The following is a 22522-nucleotide window of genomic DNA, read 5'->3' as shown; positions in this document are numbered from 1 at the left end:
TTTCAGAGACACATTTCTAATTGTCTCAGGCCACTTTGCGATTTGTCTGTGAAAGTATTTGATTGCATTGTAATTTGTTGAGAATCTCTGAATGAGGCAGTAAATAAGTAAACGTGTACTTCAGCATTTTTGATGTTGTTAACATCCACATCCTTTTATGATGAGGGATGGTAGCACAATGGTTAGCATTGTTGCTTCACAGCACCAGGGTCTCAGGTTCGATTCCCGGCTTGGGTCACTGTCTGTGCGGTGTCTGCACGTTCTCCCCGTTTCTGCATGGGTTTCCTCCAGGTGCCCCAGTTTCTTTCCACAGTCCAAAGATGGAAACCATGGTTAGGTGGATTGGCCATGCTAAATTGCACTTAGTGTCCAAAAAGGTTAGGTGGGGTTACTGGGTTACGGGGATAGGGTGGAGGTGTGGGCTTAAGTCGTGTGCTCTTTCCAAGGGCCGGTGCAGACTCGATGGGCTGAATGGCCTCCTTCTGCACTGTAAATTCTATCATTCTATGACCTGAGATTCACAAGGGAACATTTACTGCTTCTTCTGTCCTCTGAGAGCAACTCACCATTAATTAAAATGTCTGCAGCCTGAGACCATGTAATATTTCCAAATTTGCCGATGGCACAAATCAAGTGGCTCAAATCAAGTTTGAGTTGTGAGGAGGATGCAAAAATGCTTGGAGAGGCTAAGTGAGTGGGCAAATATTTGGCAGGTGGAAGACGATGTGGAGAAATGTACAGTTATTCACTTTAATAGGAAACGCAGAAACAGAGAGTATTTCTTAAATGGTGAGAGGCTGCGAAGTGTCGATGTTCAATGGCACTTCGTTATCCTTGCTCAGGGGGGTCTTGAACCAGGGGACAGTCTCAGAATAAGGATCAGGCCATTTAGGACTGAGACCAGGAGAAATTTCTTCCCTCAGAGGATGGTGAATCTTTGGAATTCTCTACCCCAGACGGCTGTCGAGACTCAGTCGTTAAGCATGCTCAAGACTAAGATTGATAGATTCCTACATATTAAACACAAAGGATAAGGAGTAAATGCAGGAAATGATGATGAAGTAGAAGATCAGCCATGACCTCATTGAATGGCGGATCGGGCTCAAAAGGCTGAATGTTGCTTGTTTCAGTGAGAACCTCCCATTCTTCTGAACTCCACGGAACATAAGACCATAAGCTACAGGAGCAGAATTAGGCCATTCGGCCCATCAAGTCTGATCTGCCATTCGATCATGGCTGATATGCTTCTCATCCCCATTCTCCTGCCTTCTCCCCATAACTCCCGATCCCCTGATTAATCAAAAACCATCTATGTCTATCTTAAAGACACTCAATGAATCTGCCTCCGCAGCCTTCTGTGGCAGTGAGTTCCACAGGCTCACCACCTACTGACTGAAGAGATTCTTCCTCATCTCTGTTTTAAAAGATCGTCCCTTCGGTCTGAGGCTGTGTCCTCGGGTTCTAGTCTCTCCTACTAGTGGAAACACCTTCTCCACGTTCACTCTATCTCGGCCTCTCAATATTTTATAAGTTTCAATGAGATTCCCTTCATCCTTCTTATAATAATGTTTATTAGCGTTACAAGTAGGCTTATATTAACACTGAAATGAAGTTATTGTGAAAATCCCCTAGTCACCACGCTGCGGCGCCTGTTCGGGTACACTGAGGGAGAATTCAGAATGTCCAATTCCCGTAACAAGCATGTCTTTCAAGACTTGTGGGTGGAAACCGGAGCACCAGCACCCGGAGGAAACCCACGTAGACAAGAGAAGCACATGCAGACTCCGCAGAGACAGTGACTCAGGCCGGGAATCAAAACAGGTCCCTGGTGCTGTGAAGCAACAGTGCTAACCGCTGTGCTACCGGTTCTAAACTCCATCGGCCCACAGTCTTCAACCGCTCCTCATATGACAAGACCTTCATTGCAGGGATCAATCGTGTGAACCTCCTCTAGGCCCCCTCCAAGGCCCGCACATCCTTCCTTAGATAAGGGGCTCAAAACTGCTCACAATATTCCAAATGGGGTCTGACCAGAGTCTTATACAGCCTCAGCAGTACATCCCTGGTATTGTATTCTAGCCCTCTCGAAATGAATGCTAACATTGCATTTGCCTTCCTAACTGCCAGCTGAACCTGCATGATAACCTTAAGAGAATCCCGAACTTGGACTCCTAAGTCCCTTTGCTCTTCAGATTTCCAAAGCCGTTCCCCGTTTCAAAAATAGTGTATGCCTCTATTCCCCCTACCAATGTGCATAACCTTACACTTGTCCACATTGTATTCCATCAGTCACTTCTTTGCCTACTCTCCTCACCTGTCCAAGTCATTCTTCAGCCTCCCTGCTTCCCCAACACTACCTGTCATATATACCTATAGTGCAGAAGGAGGCCATTCAGCCCTTGGAAAGAGAACCCTACCTAAGCCCAATCCCCCATCCTATCCCGTAACACCACCTAACCTATTGGATACTAGGGGGCAATTTAACATGGCCAATCGACCTAATCTACTCATCTATGTACTGTGGGAAACCGGAGCACCCGGAGGAAACCCATGCAGGCATGGGGAGAAAGTGTAAACTCTACATAGACAGTTACCCGAGGCTGGAATTAAATCCGGGTCCGTGGAGCTGTCAGGCAATAGTACCAATGACTGTGCCACTGTGCTGTCCCTCCACATATTTTTGTATCATCTGCAAACTTAGCAACAATGCTCTCAGTTCCTCTCCCAGATTGTTGATGTATACATAGACAAGTCTATTTAATCTTTCCTCATAGGACAGCAATGAAATATTTAGCTGAACAAACTTTTACTGTATGATATTATTGTTGAATTTGCAAATGTTGGGCAGGGAAAAAACAGAGTCTTGCTTTGGGCACATTTAGCGTGTGTTCCTCAACATGACGCTGAGAACAACCCTGCTATCAAACAGGACTCTGGTTTTTTTTTGGTCACTGTGAGGACTGCCTCGCCAAGGCCGCGCTTACCTTCATTTCCTGCACTGATGAGTTCAGGAAGAGATCAGGTAACCATTTGTGGTCTCTCGACTCCTCACCGTGGCCTCCGGACCACTTCCAGTCTCCCAACTTAGCTGTTAGGGGTCCTTGAGCCCCCCACCTCATAAGCACAGGGCACCCCGATCCCCAGCAACCTGACACCCAGGCACCTTGGCACTGCAAGTATGTCAGAGCCAGGGTGCCAAGCTGGCAATACCGTGGTGCTTAGGTGGCAGTGCCAAGGTTCCAGTGCCCAGGTGGCAGCAGGACAGCCATGGTACCAACCCGAACCTGACCACTAGGGGTGGCCTCCAATGTCCTGGGAGACACCCCCATCCACGATTGTGTAGACCAGTGCTAAGCAGCACCATGGCAAGGTCTCCCAGGCATGGACGTTCGTTCTCGGTACCTGGGTATCTCTGGCGCAAACACATTTAAGTGAGCCTAACTGCTCACTTAATTATGTAAATCTGGATCATGCCCTGTAAGGGTGGGATCCAGTTTGTGACATTTTGTGGGATCTCATTAGAATCGTGAGTCGATTCAAGCGTCGCAAATCTCGTGAGATTTAACGACCTCGTCACATCACTGAATCGGGTGCAATGAGACAATTCAATTGCTGCCGTTGTTTATAGTTTCACTATTTTTGCTGACGAATATTATTAACCAGGTAGCTAGATCAGGTTCCAACTAGGCTTAGAGTGGAATACCATGCAAATATCAGAAAAATGAAACCAGTAAACCTATTAGGTATAAATGGAAGAAATAAATGTAATTCATAAAAGGAATATTTAGTAACTTTATTTTTAGTACAGGATGGATAGTTCTATGAATGTGGAAAATCAAAAGCTGATCATCCACACTTGAAAATTAGGACAATCTGCTCAATGGCATTTAATCTTCTAATGAAATGCTAACAATGTGTACATTTAGGCTATCTCCTTGCTCTTGGTGTCTTCCACTCATAAGAGTGAACAAAAGAAGAGGATTGGATATGTTTTTTGAAGCGGAAGATTGTTAGGATCTGCATTGCCCTCCAGAAGTCTGAGAACACGCACAAACAGATTCAAAACAGCTTCTTCCCCGCTGTTACCAGACTCCTAAACGACCCTCTTATGGACTGACCTGTTTAATACTACACTCCTGTATGCTTCACTCGATGCCGGTGTCTATGAATTTACATTGTGTACCTGGCGTTGCCCTATTATGTATTTTCTTTTTATTTTATTTTATTTTCATGTACTTAATAATCTGTTTGAGCTGCTCGCAAAAAAATACTTTTCGCTGTACCTCGGTACACGTGACAATAAACAAATCCAAACCAATCCAAAGAAATGGTGGTGGAAGTAGCCATTTAACGGGGAGAAAATTGAACCTCGTAACGCTCGCATTACAGACATAAAATGGATACAATAAGGCCCAATTTCGGAACCAATTACCTCCCTACCCAATATTGAACCATCACATTTTTGAGATATTCTTGGTTACTTCTTGAATCCCTTACTGATGAAATGAGAGGCATCAAGTTTCTTTTAGATTCAACAATGACAACTTTTGACATGACACCTTTAACATCGCAAAACATCCTGAATCATTTCAGGAGCTTTATCAACAAAACATTTTGACACCACAGGAGTGGATATCAGGACAGGTGACATAGGTTTATCAAACAGATCGGTTCCCTTTCAGAAATGGTTCTGTGATGTATGGAGATGGCCTGCTCCTTTCTGCAGCAGCCGAAGCAATGGCCAATATCCAACATTATAATTTTTTAAAATTAAGATTATTTCTCAAGGACCCATGTGCTGCTTGATGGCCACTGACGCTCGCGATCGTCTTCTCCTGCTGCACTTACCTGAGGCTACTCATACAAAACACACAGCAAGCATCTGGGGTGTAATCACAGAATCACAGAACCATACACCGCAAAAGAGGCCCTTCAGCCCATCGAGTCTGCACCGATGCATGAAAGACACTTGACCTGCCTACCTAATCCCACTTCCCAGCACTTGGCCCATAGCCTTGAACGTTGCGACGTGCCAAGTGCTCATCCAGGTACCTTTTAAAGGATGTGAGACAACCCGCCTCTCCCACCCTCCCAGGCAGTGCATTCAAGACAGTCACCACCCTCTGGCTAAAAGCTTTTTTCCTCAAATCCTCCCTTAAAACTCCTGCCCCTCACCTTGAACTTGTGTCCCCTCATAACTGATCCTTCAACTAAGGGGAACAGCTGCTCCCTATCCACCCTGTCCATGCCCCTCATAATCTTGTACACCTCGATCAGGTCGCCCCTCAGTCTTCTCCACTCCAGCGAAAACAACCCAAGTCTATCCAACCTCCCTTCATAACATAAATGTTCCATGCCAGGCAACATCCTGGTGAATCGCCTCTGCAACCGCTCCAGTGCAATCATATTCTTCCTATAATGTGACGACCAGAATTGCACAGTGCTCCAGCTGTGGCCTCACCAAAGTTCTATCCAACTCCAACATGACCTCCCTGCTTATGTAATCCATGCTTCGATTGATAAAGGCAAGTGTCCCATAGGCCTTTTTCACCACCCTCTTAACCTGCCCTTTCACCTTCAGAGATCAATGGACAAACACGCCAAGATCCCTTTGTTCGTTGGAACGTCCCAGTGTCAGGCATTCATTGAATACTTTCTTGTCAAATTACTCCGTCCAAAGTGTACCACCTCACACTTTTCAAGGTTAAATCCCCCCCCCCACACACACACATAGTCATCTATCTCGTTTATATTAATGACAAACAATAGGGGACTCATCACAGATCCCTGTGATACACCACTGGACACTGGCTTCCAGTCACTAAAGTAGCCGTCTGTCATTACCCTCTGCCTCCTACAGCTAAGCCAATTTTGAATCCACCTGATCAAGTTACCCTGTAATCAACTCAACCAATTTTTTTAGATATGGCCGCCGGGTACTATCTTAGGCTCTATTCATGTCTCACAGCTTAGGAACGTGTTGATGAGTCCTATGCATTGAAAACCAAGCAATGACAGCAAATTTCCACCTCAATAATTTTTAAGAGCTGATTCAATAAAGAATTGACTCAGAAAATTGTAAGGAGTTGAAGGGATAATGCAGAGAAGTGGGACTAAAGGAATAGTGCTTTCAGAGAGTCAAACCCAGCACAATGGGCTGAATGGCCACCCCATGTGCTATGAAGCCTGATGATTATATGATTCTATTGCATGTTACTCATTTTGTTCCTTTGCTTACTTTTAAGAGCTGATGTAGCCAACACCATACCTTTTATGAATTAAGTGGTGCTGTAATCTTGGTCAGGAGCCAGAGTTCTTCAATGAGCATGGCGGGCTAGTATATCAGTTCAGTGCAATGATAGATAAGATTGTTGAGGGATTTTTACAGTCTTTGCCTTGCCAGTAACATATTTTCAGTGGCACAACCTACTTATTCTACATTGCTACTTAAAATGTCTTGGAGCTCGGAGTGTTGGAAAGACATTTTACCTTGAAATTACTTCTCCATACCATCCTTCTGAAATTGGAGGCTATCCCACAATCACAAACACAAATCATTAGAATGAATGGAGGAGACAACACACCAGCAGAAAGCACCTTGACTGGATACATTGGCAGTTTGTAGCCACAGAAATTACTTGCAGAATAGCTGTAGTCCATTCACATTCAGATTTTCCTCACACCAGTATTACTCGACAGTCATATCACCCGAGGGAGGCACTAAGGGAGTCCATGCAACTTTCCAAAGGGTGAGGAACATTGAAGCGGGGGTCATCTTTGTGGCACTCTGACAACTGCTGGGCTGGAATGACATTGGCGGAGGCCAAGCATGCAGTCATCTGCCACAAGAGACCAGAGAGAGGAGTATGTTGTGATACGAGATACATTTACATTTAAGGGCACATATCTTAAACTGCTGTCAACCACTACCACCTCCCCAGGATGTGATATATTACTCCCATGATAGGATGTGATATATTAGTCCAGAAGCAGCAGGGGTAGAGATCAGATGCATGGAGTGCGCTGTGATACGAGCTACATGTACCTTTAAGTTGCATATCTTAAACAGATCATCCCGCCAGCAGAAAATCCAGCCCCTGGTCTTCACACTCAAAGAACAAAAGGCAAACTGATTTCTGAGATCTGCTGCGCTCAATTCTTTATACGCTGATGAAGGAGCAGTTTCGTATATTATAACCGTAAGGACACTTCAAAAATACTTGTGAGCTGCAGAGAGCTGTGGGATGTCCTGAAGTCACTAAAGGTGTGATGTAAATGCAAGATTGTTTTCAATTCTTTGTTTAAAAAAGGATTTAGCAATCAACCTATTAATTTTACTGGCAAAAATATGTTTAGTATTAGCTTCTATCTTCACGCCGTGTAACGAACAGTTTGGAAAGGTCACACAAATTCGGGCAGGATTCTCCGGCCGTTCGCTGGCGGCAGGATTGTCTGTTCCCGCCAGCAGCGCACCCCCACCGGTGGTTCCCGGCAGTGTGGGCTGGTTTCAATGGGAAAATCCCATTGACAAGCATCAGGAGTAGAGAATCCCGCCGCCAGCGAACGCCGCAGCCAAATTCTCTGTCCTCGCCAGCAGCGATAGCAGGACAGACTCACAACAGAGAATCCAGCCCGTACATCTACCTACATAGCAGTTGCAAAATTATATTCTAATATTGAATGGAAATCTCCACTCCCCTTAGATCGGGAATGCCAATTGGGTGGAGTATCCCACGTTACTCCCAAAAACGGGTTCAGCGCCGGACATCAGGCCTGTACCAGTCTCCGGTCCCACCCCAGCGGGAACATGCAAACAGCTCATATGCATTCATTTGAATGCGATTAACAGGCTGGTCACCCAAATTTCCACCCCACTGTTATGCACTGTCGTCGTCCCCAGTGGGAACTCCACCAGATGAGCTTTAGTACAAGTATTGACAAGCGCTATCCTGGCGCTCTGGACCACGGGGGGAGTCAAGATTCATGTTCCCGTCTGCCGTTGCCAGGCTGCAGAGGGAGTTTTCCCCAAGGGTCCTGAGGGGTAGGTGGGCTCGGGCTAAGGTTATAGGGTTGATACCAGGATCCTCCCCCGGGATGTGGGTCCCATTTCTGGACTGCTCTTTCTAACCCTGGGCTCACTCTTGGCATGGTGATCTCAGATAGCCCTCTGTTCAAAATAATAACAATAATCTTTATTGTCACAAGTAGGCTTATATTAACACTGCAATGAAGTTACTGTGAAAAGCCTCTAGTCGCCACACTCCGGCACCTATTCGGGTTCACAGAGGGAGAATTCAGAATGTCCAATTCACCTAACAGCACGTCCTTCGGGACCTGTGGGAGCAAACCCAAGTCATCATCCTTGTCTGACCTGTTTAAACTCTGAGGTGCTGTTTTCACTCTGAACTGCTCTGCCTGACAGCTCGTGAGCAGATCAGACAGTTCGTTGAGGATTCAAGTCAGGAAGGCTTTCCCTTTCCTCACATTTTCATCCTCAGCCTTATGCTTTTAAAACTGCTGCTTTTAAAGTGGCTGAGCCTTCCTGGAAAGCCCATAACACTTGAAAAGAATTGAAGTCCTCTGAGATCCTTTGAAATGCTCTGTATTAATTCATTTTCACAATATCTTTAACTAGCCTTTGATTGACAGCTTAATGGTTTAAACACAGCAGGCAGGAGATTTGGTTATTTATCTTCCCCTTCACCTATGAACACATCTGAATTACCCTCCATTGATCCTAACCACAATGTTAAAAACAAGTTTGTTCTGGTTGCCAGCTGCTGACCACTTCAACAATGCGAAGTGGGTTCTGCACTTAGAAAAGAGGAAGTGAGAGCACTTAGCTTTATAAAGGGTCAACCTTCCACGTGTATGGTGTGGGGTGGGATGGCCCATTATTCCTGAGGGGGAGGGGAACTCCTCTCCCTAATGAGGGATTGGGAGTGCTCCGCTTATCAGAGGGGGTTCTGCCTCTGGATGCTGGGATAGGGGCGCACATTTAAAATGGTGGCTCAACATCAGTAAGTGTAGGGAGATCAGCATGCTCGCCGCATTGTGTAATTTAGTAAAAATATGAGAATACCACCTTGGCGACACTCCTAGAGCCAGCGGGATACAGTCCTGACTATCCCTGGTGGGAGCACTTAGTTTTCAAACCGAAGAATCTCGCCCATTGAATTTATATGCCAATTTGCTCATCATACTGAGCAACGTTTGCATTGTTGAGCATTCATTAATTCTCTATAATTGAAGTGTTTTCTTTCATTGAAAGTTTCAATAAAACCTCAAAATTGGATTATGCATGTATGTGATAAAAAATGTGGAATAAAGAACCGTGCAGAATTAATCATAAATGCATGGTTCACTGACAGCAGAGGTTGTTTAATGCTTCATATGGAAGAGTAAAATGCATTTAATCATCTTCACTACAGTATTATTCGGGCTTTTCCAAATGTGTTTATGTAGGTCATTTAAGTTCCTGGTTTCTCATATTTCATTTCACCTGAAATGACTGAAGGGGGGGGGTGTAGTTTATAAAGATATAATCCAGTGCACCAGAGTTTCAAAATTCCAATTTTTTACACACTGTACAAATGATAATTCCCCCCCCCCCACCCCGCATTCGCAATCTGTAGAATCAGTCTAATATTAATTAGTATTTTCTCAAGATTTGTTCGAGTAGCAAGATATGTTCTCTGCACAGATAGAGTTCATTGCATCTCTTATTTCCATTTTGCTGGGATCAGTTCTATAATTTGAGATGCAAGCTGTGAATCAATTCAGTTAATATAATTCTATGCACAGCTCAGTTGTAATAATTTTGCTTTTCTGTTTTCTCATGATTCTACCCAGCCCCCCCCCCACCTTCACATCCCAAAGGCACAGACACATGGATGTAGTGCGGTTGCACTTTCCCAAGCTATCCTCCCCAGATAGTTGCCCAACTTCTAGTCTGTCACATTGAAATGAACTGACATTTCAAACGATATTTTTAACTATAAGGACATTGACCTTTAAACACTCCGGAGCTTCTCAGTGCTTTCCCATTGTCTGCCATTCTGGAACTGACCGAAGGTGGCAGCTCAAGAGCTTAGCTCAGTTTAGAGATTGACTCGTGGCAAAGGTTACCTAACTACAGCAAGCCGGATAGGACATATAGCCCCGTTGCATTTCAAAACCCAAACATCCTCCTTTTCATTACAAACAAAAGTGGGGAACTTGGGGAAATCAGTTACACATGATCGTGCATGGAAATTTGTCTTTTGTTCGGGAGGAAAAAGGAGATGTTTATGTCCTTTGTTTCTTATGAAAATGAGGATGTTTCAGTTTTGAATTGGAACAATACTACCTGTCCTATCTGGCTTTCCCTAGTCATGAGACCCCTGTCTTGAGGCAATCTCTGTTTGCCGCTCATCTTCAATCAGTTCACTAAAGACCTAGAATGAGAAAGCAGTGAGAAGCTCTGCTGTCTTCAAACACAAAACTAATGAATGTGTCAACTCTTCATCAAGGTTGTCATCATATTGGCCTGGTCACCTTAACTGAAGCTTGGAGTTTCGGTGGCATCATTCAGGAGCTTTAGGGATATATTTTCATTTGGAAGAGCAGGGAAATTCTCTCCCAGTTTCCTGGGCCCAATATTTATCCCTCAGTTTTCATCACAGAAATAGATTATCGGGTTATTACCATATTGCTGTTTGTGGGATCTTGCTGAGGGCAAATTGACTGCCACATTTCTGACATTACAACAATGACTGCACTTCAAAAGTACTTCATTGGCTGTAATGCACTTTGAGACATCTGTGAAAGGTGCTGTAAAAATACAAGTCTTTTGGAGGGGAGGCGACATTAGACATCACCTAGGTGGAACTCAGGAAGCAAAGGTCAGTGAGACAGAATTGCACATCTGTTGCAGTTTTCATCTGAATTTTCACCTGTTACTCTGAGAGAATATTGGGTTTTGCAACCAGTGTCAGCTCCTTTTCGTCACACTTTCCCTTGTATTCCACCCAAATGGTGCGTAATGTCCGAAACAATAAAGGTGAAAGCCAATCCTAATAAGATTCTGTTTGTAATTCAGTACAACAATGATTGCTTAGCCTCACGTATGAAGGATATTCAGCTGATCAAGGTGGGGCGGAAGCAAACAGTCATGTGCAATTGTACCCCAACAAAAGTCACAATGTGCTCAGGGCGGGAGGGAAGAAAATTAAATGGTGGAAGGAACAACATAATGAGTAATGCCTTCAGTGCTGAACAGTGGAACTGCTTTGGTGTTCAGCTTTAATTTCCCATCCAGTCTTGTTTGGATGCAGTGATGTTGTTGCTCCACACATTTGAATTTGTATAAATACTTTTGGCAGGTCCTTATTGCAGAAATATGAATGAAGTCCCTTCAACCATACAGTTGACGTCCAATGCGGTGACCGTGGAGTTCAGAAGCGGCACTCATATATCAGGGAGAGGATTTCTGCTCTCGTATACTACCACTGACCATTCAGGTAAGGATCCTTTATCTCCAATGCCAATTGGTTGTGTTAATAGTGAATGCTATCTACCAAAGCCCCATTGTCCCAAACTTGTTTCAAGCTGTTTCAATGTTCTGTGATCCAGAGGCATCTGCATCGATCTGTAGGGCATAGCCGTTTCGCAGCAGCCTTCTTGATATGCAGTAAAAAAATTCAAAATCGCTTTGGATTGCATTAATGTGAACTTATGTTCCAAGTATAATAATAATAATCTTTATTATTGTCACAAGTAGGCTTACATTAACACTGCAGTGAAGTTACTGTTACATTCCGGCACCTGTTCGGGTACACGGAGGGAGAATTCAGAATGTCCAAATTACCTAACAGCACGTCTTTCGGGACTTGTGGGAGGAAACCGGAACACCCGGAGGAAACCCACACCGGGAGAACGTTCACACTCCGCACAGACAGTGACCCAAGCCGGGAATCGAACCTGGGACCCTGCCGCTGTGAAGCTACCGTGCTAACCTTTACCAATGTTTGGGGATCTTATGCACTCCTGGTGGCCTGCAGCATTATGCTGAGTCTGTGTTTACAGCTAGATATCAGCCCTATAGGAGTTCACACTTGTCCACCTGCAAATGGATCTAGCTAATACTAAGTGACTCCTGAAATACCTGCTAGAGGGTGGCGGCTATGTGAGAACAGATGTGTATGTTAAGGTCCCAGATGCTGGAATATTACACAGGAGATGCCGCTCTGGACCTAAAGGTCTGGCTAGCGTGACTTGCCCAAATCCTTGAGCAGCTATCTGATGGGCAGTTATATAGTCATCTGATTGTAAAAGGCTGTTCACCAAAGTATATTGACTATAGTCGTTTGATTGTGCAGAACTTGAGTTTGCTGAAAGAGACACGTTGCTGAAATTTTTCAGCTTGCAGCAGAAAAGGGTATTGACGATAGGTGTCAATTTTATGTGAATCAGAAAGTGTGAGATTTTAGTGAAAGTTGTTTACAGTAGCTTGAGTTTCAAAGGTATTTAGCATTGACAGTGAAACATAGTTGATTTTTAGTGGAAAGTGACTTGTAAGTAAACAGATTTGTGTAATTTACTTGGTACTGACCTGCAAATGTCTCACCCTTGCTCATTTATAGTTTCTTCCAAATATGCCTGCCAATCTGCAAACCTGTCACAACAAATCACCTCTATGTTTTGTTTTCCATAAGATAGATAGAGGTTGGAAACATGTGAAGGCGTACCCACTTCTCATGCCCAGTTGACATCACAGAAATATTTAAGAACTGATCCTTATTTTACCAAATCTGTTGTGTTAAATTCTGTTTGACAACACTGAAACCACGCCACAACTAGATTTGTGTCGGGTATTGTTAGCATAACGGTTATGTTACTGGACAAGCAATCCAGAGGCCTGGATTAATGGTCCAGAAACATCCCATCGTGGCAGCCAGGAAATTTAATTCAATTAATTAAATAAATCTACAATTAATAAATTAAGAGTTAGAATTAGTAACAGTGACCATAAAACTGCCAAAATTTCATAAGAACCCATCTGGTTCACAAATGTCCTTTCAGAAATGAAAATGTGTTGTCCTGATCTGGTCTGGTCTACATGTGGCTCCAGACCTACAATAATGTAGTTTACCCTTAACTGCCTTCTGAAGTAGCCTAGCAAGTCACTCAGTTGCCAAGATGACAGTTCACTACTACCATCTTACAGTCAATGAGGATAGGCAATGAATTTTTTTCAAATATATTCTTCCATGAGATACAGGCATTGTTGCCTATTCATAATTGTCCTTGAACGGAGTGCTAGGCCATTTCAGAGGGCAGTTATGAGTTAACTGTATTGTTATGGGTCTGTTGTCACATGTAAATCAGATTTCTTTACCTCAAGGGCATTAGTGACTCAGGTGGATTTTGATGAGAATCGATGATACTTTCATGGGAGGCTCGTTTTCAATTCCAGAATTATTAAATAATTGAATTTTAAATTCCACCAGCTGCTATGGTGGGATTTGAACCCCTTCCACCATTAGCCTGGGTCTCTGGATTGCTAGTTTAGTGACACTGCCATTACACCACAGTCTCCCTCATCCTTGCTCTATGCCTTGCTCACATCCCATGAATACATTTTTAAAATTGGCAGTTTGGTAGAAAAGGAACTGGTTTAAGCCTTTCTTCTTTGTAAATAGGGGTCTATTACACCCCTATTACTGGCCCATTACACCCAATTTGATGTTTTCTTTGAGAGTTTCTATAAAATTATTCATTCTGAACATGTTAACACTCCCTCCCCCTTCCTGAAGTCTCCTTTAGCTTATAGCCCTAACTTTAGCCCAGGTTTTCGCCACAAAGGCAAAACTCTCTGTCCAGGAAATGGCTGAAATTAAGTCCTAGCCCCGAACACGACCTTACCCACCTTTGCAGGGGTTGGACTGGAGTCAGACCGGGGTTCGCGCATGCACCATTCGCAGAGACAGCTGGCCAGTTGAATCACCAGCTGGCTCAGCTGAAGTGGTATTTTTGTCGGCCAGGTGTGTGAAGCCTAGAGCGTGCAAATTAGTCCAGACAAGAACTGGTCTGAATTTGGTGATTCATTTGGATAGCCAGGCTACCCCTTTAGATAGGTAATCTACACCTTCTGATACGTCCCAGGATACTGTTGGGGGAGGTAAGGCACCCTTTTGGGATTGGAAAAATAAACATGTTCATGCAAACTCATTGGAACTGTCCAGCAACAAAACAAATTGTCCACCTGCCAAAGAACTGTCAAAGAAGTGTCAAAACTGTCAACAATGGGGGGGATTATCTGCTCCCTCCCCGTGGCATGTTGCTCGGTAGCGGGAAGAGGCTTGCCATTGGCCAGTGGCGACACCAGAATGTCACGCCGCTGTCAATGGCATTTTCCATTGAATCCACCGTACGCCGCCAGGAAACCCATGGTGGGATTTGCCGTCAGAGGCACCGGAAGATCCAGCTGGTGAGAATGGCCAGAAAATTCCCCCCAAAGTACCCATATTAGATGAGTTGACATGAAGGAGGTAAGGGCCAAGGGGGCAGGTAGAGGGGCATTGGTTGGCATAGGAGGTATGAGGAGGTCATGCACAAGCGGACGTACGCTTTTGGGGGCCCTGTGCTCCCCTTTGTGGGACCCCTGGCAGTCGAATCATCCCTGCAGCTGTTCTCCTCGACAACTTAAGCTCACAGGTGTGCTAGTGATGGCTCACTGGCTGCCTGGCTGCTGCTGGCTATCTGGCCTGGCCTCTGCTCTCGCCCTCGTCATTCCGGTTGCCACTCCCAGCCCTCTCACTCTCAGCCTGGTCTCTGACTGTGGCTGAGTCGCTTCACTGGCTGCTGCTCCCCAAAAGCCACGATGCCAGCATTTGCCTGGCCTTCGCACCTCCCGACTGCTCACCTCACGACTCTCACTCAGCAGCCAGGCTTAGAGGCTCGATGACCACACGTGCTCCTGTCTGGCTGCTGCTGCTGGCTATCTGGCATGATCTTTGCTCTCTCAGTCTCATCGGTCTGGTTGTCGCCCAGCCCTCTCACTCTCCGCCCTGGCCTCAGACTCTGGTCAAGTCGCCCCACTGGCGAAAACCACAACGTTGGCGCTTATGTGGCTGTCGCACCTCCTGACTGCTCACCTCTCGGCTCTTGTTTGGGTAGCCCGGCCTTGAGCCTCGGCGACCCTGTGTGTGCTGCTGGATGGCTGGTTGGTTGCTTGGCTGCTGCTGCTGCTGCTGCTGGCTTTGTCTGGACAGGCCTTTGTTTTTTTATTTGCTCGCCCTCCTCAATCTTGGTCTGAAGATCAAGAGTCAGCCCACTGCTCTCCTCAATGACTGTTGACCAATGCCTCCTCCCCACCTCACTGAAGGCTTTGCAGGCTCGCACCCTGATATTAGGTCGGCAACCCCACTTTTGCTTCAGACTTACCACAGGCCAATGTTAGAAACCTAGGTGCTGCTTCACTTAATGAATGTTCAGAAACTTCACTCCAATTCAGGAGATCTGTGAACTGCTGTACATCTCCACCGCCTCTCAATGTCTGGCAAACTGTTTTCCCCATCTAAAGGGGTGTCCACTAATCAGAGCCTGATGTTGTTCTGTATTGCCCAGTGTTCGGCTCATTCTTGAGCCTGTCAGAAAATTCAGAGATCTGCATCCCGCTGCCGAGAAACACACCGCGGGGGAAGGCCAGAAAATCTCGCCCTTTGTGTTTTACATTCAAACTGTCAGATAAACAGATTACTTATAAACTGGTCTTTTGACATACGTAACTGTAAAAGTTTAATCTGCCCATTTAAACTGCTCACGAGAATCAACTTGATTTTCATCCATGTGAAGCAATTTATTTTAAAGGTCTCTTACTGCAATGGCTTTATAATGATTGAGGAACATACAGTGAGCTGAAGCTGTTGGGACTAATAAATTATCCTGTACTTCTGGTGGTGATTACATCAAGGAGCAAGTAGAGACAGAGGGCGGGATTTAATTAAATGGGCAGTGCCAGGGTGCCCACGTGGCACCAACAGTGCCAGGATACCACCCTGCCCAAAGATCATGCACCTGGGAGCCTCCGATCTCCTGGGAGACCCACACAAGTGCCGTTCCATCTGGTGCCCATTTGTGGAGACCAGATGGGGGCCGATTTCGCTCAGTGGGCTAGACAGCTGGTTTGTGATGCAGAACAAGGCCAGCACCAGGGGTTCAATTCCTGTACCAGCTAAGCAATTCAGGAAGGTCCACTTTCTTAACCTTGCCCCTCACCTGAGGTGTGGTGATCCTCAGGTTAAACCACCACCAGTCAGCTCTCCCCCTCAAAGGGGAAAGCAGCCTATGTTCATCTGAGACAATGGCGACTTTACCTTATCTTTACTGAACAGCACTCACCCGAGGTCTCCGAAGCAAAATGATAGATCCCACTCCTCAGGAATCTGCACATTAAAGTGAGACTGTGGGCAGCACGGTAGCATTGTGGAAAGCACAGTTGCTTCACAGCTCCAGGGTCCCAGGTTCGATTCCGGCTTGGGTCACTGTCTGTGCGGAGTCTGCACATCCTCCCCGTGAGTACGTGGGTTTCCTCCGGGTGCTCCGGTTTCCTCCCACAGTCCAAAGATGTGCAGGTTAGGTGGATTGGCCATGATAAATTGCCCTTAGTATCCAAAATTGCCCTTAGTGTTGGGTGGGGTTACTGGGTTACGGGGATCGGGTGGAGGTGTTGACCTTGGGCAGAGTGCTCTTTCCAAGAGCTGGTGCAGACTTGATGGGCCGAATCGCCTCCTTCTGCACTGTAAATTCTATGTCTATGACTAGCTGTCTCGCTCTCATATGCAGATTTTGCTAAAAAGTGATTCCGCCCACAATGTGCAGGACCCACATCGCAACGTCTCCCGAGATCGTGTTAGATCTTGTGAGGCATTGCAAGCCGAGTAGATCCCAGGAGCGGGGTCGCCCGGCTTCTATCAGCCATGTTGCGCCGCAGCGAGCTGCTTTTTGGACACAGCCTGGCTGCAAAATCACGCCCAGAAAATCATTGTGAGTGAGCTGTGGCTTAATTTGGGAAGGGTGGTTCTGCACTTGATGAATGACAGATCGCTATATGACAAGGGTCAATTTTTACTGGAGCTGCAGAAACTATTTGGAGTACATTATCCACCTTTTTGATAATTCTTGACTCATCCTAATTCTGGTTTGCTATGATAAGTTTTGCTTTGGCAAATCTCTGAGTTAAAATTCATGCAACTTGTGGTGAATGTATAATTACTGATAATTCACCAGTGCACTGTGTTATGTTATTAACCTGTGGGCTCTACCTATGGGCCATTGTGTGGCTTCACCCACAGGGGATATGTTGGGGCATGTATGGGCGCCGCCCATGGCTCCACCCACTTTACAGGAAGTATAAGAGCTGCTGACCTGCGGGGCCGCCTTCAGTGTTGTACCGGTCACAGGCAGGCTCAGTTCTAAGCTGATTAAAACCACGGTTTACTTCTCCACGTGTCTCCGAGTGAATTGATGGTCGCATCACAACTAATGAGCAACTTTTTGGAGCACTTTTATTCAGTGCCCACACCATTCAAATCAATGAATCGGGAGGAGTTTCAATGAGAGTGAGGAGGAGGGTGCAACCCTGGATGTCAGTCACACCCAGGCTATTCAGGGAGCATTTCTACATTTACTTCACTGAGGAACAATATGTGAAGGACCTTTGCTTCAATGCTGGAAGCTCTCACCAAACTATGTAATATGCTGCATCCACAACATAAGTCTTGCAGTGTCGGTGGTTGCCTAGGTCACTGCGACATTTAGCTCTTATGCCATGATCTACTGTCAGGTTGCAACAGGTGATATCAGCAAAATATCACGGTTCATGGTCCATGTTGCGTCAGAGAGCCCACCAAGACTCCCCTGTTCGAGAATAAATGCCTAAGTCCCATTCCCCAATGCAAAGGCAAAATGGGACAAGAGTGCATCATGTTTTACTCATATGGCAAGCTTCCCAGGGTGAATGGAACCATAGATTCCACCCACGTTCTGCCTCTCTATCTGACAACTTTACAACTGAAAAGGTTTTCACCTCTCTCAATGCACAGTTAATTTGCGACCACTACATGACATCCTCCCCACCCTAGCTCCAGTACACTTCCGGTGATTCACTACTTGAAGATCGCCCCTTTAGCCTGCCAAAGTACACATGATGACAGTATCAGAGCTGGTGCTTATGTCGGTGTGATTCAGTGACACTACATCATCAGGAAGGTTCTTCCTGCAGAGCAGAGGTATGTAAAAGAGGGACAAAGCTTGACTTCTGGTGTAAAAGAAAGGAGTGGACTGTTAATCATCTGCAGTTGGACATGCAGAGTATGCAGGCATGAGATAGAAATAAAAAGAGGAAAGCGTGTGAAGCAGTTCTGCACGATGTCTCCTCCAGCATTGCTAGTTGTCCAGGCTGTGGCTCTGCTCCTCCCCATGAAGATCAAAGCGCTTTACTGGAGCTGGGCTCAGTCTGCTCCACAGCAGCCTGCTGCCGGGAGTTATGGGCGACCTTCTGCGACATAGTGTGTTGTGTTCCTGATAGTCTTGAGGTATTTGGGAAAACTCGCCAATCATCGTGGAATAGTTGTTGCGAAATATGTCAGATATGCAGTGTGGGGAATTAAGTGTTGAGATAATAGTGAATGAGTCAGTCTGAGAGGAGACGGTGGAGGGACATGTGGCGAACTGTAGGAGTGAAGGGAAATGAAAGGGAGCAGTGAGGCTGGAGGCACGAGCAGAGAGTAATTTTTCTTAACTTTCAAGCAGGCTGTGAATAACATGGGTTAATGGCGTTGTGTGCCTAACTCGTGATAGTGGACAGGGAGCACAAATATTGTATATTGCCTGGAACAGCACATACAGGACATAACCCACCTGTACACATCTGCTTTTTGGGCATGATCTAATTCAAGTTTGGTATCTTTACCTCTGAGCCTTCATAGAGCTTACACAATTTTGACTTTATTATTTTCCAGAATTTATTCACTTTGATGTTTTTTTCAGAAACTATTAATTCATCAAAAAAGCAACCAATCCCAAAATAGATTTTTTTGTTCCTAGATGTATTTCATGGGCTAAAGACCAGGGGCTGGATTATCTCTTTTTTGGGACGATGTCCCCACGCCGTCGTAAAAACTGTGGCCTTTCACGCCAGAGAAACTGGCATGAAAGGGCCACATATTCATAGCCCTGCAGGGGGCTAGCAGTGAACCATTGTGAAACTAGCAGCTTGTGCTGCAGATACGGATTCCCACACTTGCGGGTCAGAGACCACACATGCGCACGGCGGTGGCATCCAGCAGCCACGCCTTGCTCCATGGTGGACTCAGAGCGCAGAGCTGGATCCGCCAAATAGTGCCCCCGATCGGCCACACGCCCGACCTGGACTGCCCACACAAAATTAGCACGGTGTCGTATAAGGCCCCCCCTGCCCTCCGATCGGCCCGCCTCCGACCATGGCGGCCACGGACTGAGTCCGCAGCTGCCACGCTCGTATCCCGACTGGCAGGACCACGTTAGATCCACACCGGGACTTTGGCCGGTCGGGGGCGGAGAATGGCGGGGTGGGCCTCCAGCAATGGCCGCAGCTAAGCGATACGCGGCGAGAGTACACCGCTTTTCCGGGCCCGGAGAATCAGGGAACCGGTGCCGGTCCCAATTCTATGTGGGAAACTGGATTCTCCGCCCCGGCGGCGGCCGTGATTTCGGCGTCGGGGTGCGGAGCATCCAGCTCCAGCTATTGCCAGAATTTGTTGATCACTGCTTCAGCTGTGTTGGAAATGAAATAGCCGAGACAAAAGTCTGGGCCGTTGAATCTTTGTTTTACATTCAAACTGTCAGATACACAACATATTTACAAACAGGCATTGGGGCATACGTAACTGTGTAAAAGTTTAATCCGCCCATTTAAACTGTGAATGAGGATCAACTTTATTTTCATCAATGTGAAACAATTTATTTCAAAAGTCTGTGACTCTAATGGCTTTATAATGATTGAGGAACACACAATAAGCTAGAGCTATTGGGACTAATAAATACATTCAGCACTTCAGGCTCGTCACATCACTTCAGAAGAATCTGAAAATTAATGTGGTTTGGAAAGACAATCAGTCATCTTGCAGTGACCACTGCTCTGATAGTCAGGTCAAAACCTGGAATTCCAATTTATCGGAAGCAGAGTGGTTAAAACATCTCCCTCTGATTCATTTGTTGATTGTGCACTTTTGATGAATGAGATGAGTGGGTGGGCTTACAGGAAGCTGCAGACGTGGTTTCATGGTATACAGGGCTGTGTCGCTCCTGAGGGAATTTTCTACATGGAAAAATAGTGGAAAATTACACAAAACCTTCCTGTCAGACTGAAGTGTCCATGTTTCCACAACTGCTTCTCAAACAACTGGCAGTGCTGAATTGACCAGCATTCATTTTCTTCAATATGGAAAGTGAGGAGAGTAATTTTAACCCCCAAAATCAGGTGAAAGATAGAGGGCGGGATTCTCCGGCCCCCTGCCGGGTCGGAGAATCGCCGGGGGCGGCGTGAATCCCGCTCCGACGCCGGCTGCCGAATTCTCCGGCGCCGCTTTTTTGGGCGGGGCAGAGATCACGCTGCACCGGTCGGGGGCCGTTGGCAGCGGGCCCCCCCCCCGACAATTCTCCGGGCCCCGATGGGCCAAGTGGCCGCCCGTTTTCGGCCAGTCCCGCTGGCGTGAGATGGACATGGTCCATCCCGGTGGGACCTGGCTTGGAGGGCGGCTAGCGGAGTCCCCGGGGGGGGCGTGGGGGGGTCCGGTCCCACAGTGGCCTGGCCCATGATTGGGGCCCACCAATCTGCAGGCGGGCCTGTGCCATGGGGTCACTCTTCCCCTCCGCGCCGGCCTCTGTAAGGCTCCGCCATGGCCGGCGCGGAGAAGAAACCCCCTGCACACGCGCAGAAAACATGCCGGTGGTTCTGCGCATGCGCCAGAACACGCCGGCGGTTCTGCGCATGCGCCAACTCGCGCCGGCCCTTCGGCACAGGTTGGTGCGGTGCCAACCCCGTCGCCGCCGGCCTAGCCCCCGGAAGTGCGGAGGATTCCGCAACTTCCGGGCGGTCCGATGCAGGAGTGGTTCGCGCCGCTCTTGGCGCCAGCATCGTGCCATCCCGCCAATTGAGGGCCAAATAGTCAAAAATTTGAAACGGGATCAGAACCAGCTGTCACCAAATGCACTCATGACTATTTTAATTGCAATTAGTCCCAATTTGATGGGATTCAGGCAAGTAGTCCATTTTCAGAAGGCGGGTCAGTTATTGAAACTGTTTAAAGAGATTGCCAGCCTTCACTGAAAAAGTTTTTATTTTAAACCTGGCTGTTAAAGGGAGTTGGCAAGGGTTGGATCCAGAGGTCTTTATAGTACTGCTTGTGGACAAGGGGGAACAGGAGTGTTTCCTGCAAGTTCAACAGGCTTCCCAGAGCCCCAGTTCACCCCCCATCCTGCTTCCCCATTTCTCGCCACCTGCCACCTGTGATTTCTGCTGCCGGCTTTCCTCCTGGCAGGCAGACGGTTAGCTTTAACAACTGCAGGCTGTTTGGCAAACCTGTGCAATCAACACCAGCACCCCACCTCCCCAACTCTCACACCGCTAAAAAAAAGACGCAACAGCATAAGTATCAAAGCCAGGATAAGTATTTGTTCAGCATTCGTCTGGTCCCACAGCCCATTGAGCCTCTTCTGTCATTGGGTTAGATGACAGTTGATCCGTACCCCGACTGCTTTTTTTCTGTTAATATCGAGATATATTTGTACCACCGACAAGACCAGTATTTATTCCCAATCCCTGCTTGCTCTTGAGAAGGAGCCGGTGATCGAGCTTCTTGAACCGCTGCAGGTGTAGGTCCATCCATCGTGCTGGGAGGAAGGGAGTACTGAAATTTTTGACCCAGTGCCAATGAAAAATGCCTCCAGGTAGGATGCGGCATGACCTAGAGGGGAACCTGCAAACTAGTGATGTTTCTGTTCACCTGCTGCCCATGTTCTTCTAGATGGTGGTGGTGGAGGACGTTGTGGGTTTAGAAGGTGCTGTCCCAGGAACCTTGGTGAGTTGCTGCAGTGCATCTTGTGGATGGTACACACCGCAGCCACTGTGCATTGGTGGTGGAGGGAGTGAATGTTGAAAGCGGTGGATGGGGTGTCAATCAAGTGGGCTGCTTTGTCCTGGATGGTGTTGAGCTTCTTGAGTGATGTTGGAGCTGCACTCATCCAGGCAAGTTGGGAGTATTCCATTACACTCCTGACTTGTGCCTTGTAGATGGTGGTCAGGGTTTTGGGAGTTAGGAGGTGATTTCTGAACTTATGATAAAGAAAACGTCATTGATGATGGAGCTGAAATGGTTGGGCCATGTATGCTACCCTGAGGAAGACCTGCAGCAATGTCACTGGTAGTGATTGACCTTGAATATCTTCCTTTGTGCCAGGTTTTACTCCAGTTTTCTCCAATTCCCATTGATGCCAGTTT

The 22522-nt window shown here is 46.6% G+C and overlaps 1 protein-coding gene across 2 annotated transcripts in view; it reads left to right on the top strand.

The window, feature by feature from the left end:
- The window catches only part of LOC140412023 (discoidin, CUB and LCCL domain-containing protein 1), a 236370-nt gene that overhangs the window by 54654 nt on the left and 159194 nt on the right, over positions 1-22522 (top strand). For both annotated transcript variants that reach the window (XM_072500789.1, XM_072500787.1), the window contains exon 3: positions 11364-11501. In XM_072500789.1, the coding sequence (XP_072356890.1) occupies positions 11364-11501 (138 nt within the window). The remainder of the gene's footprint in view (positions 1-11363; positions 11502-22522) is intronic.

The sequence above is a fragment of the Scyliorhinus torazame genome, chromosome 1 (genome assembly GCF_047496885.1).
Source record: "Scyliorhinus torazame isolate Kashiwa2021f chromosome 1, sScyTor2.1, whole genome shotgun sequence".
Taxonomy (NCBI): domain Eukaryota; kingdom Metazoa; phylum Chordata; class Chondrichthyes; order Carcharhiniformes; family Scyliorhinidae; genus Scyliorhinus; species Scyliorhinus torazame.
Note: the sequence above shows the minus strand (reverse complement) of the source record. Positions and strands in the feature narration are given on the sequence as shown.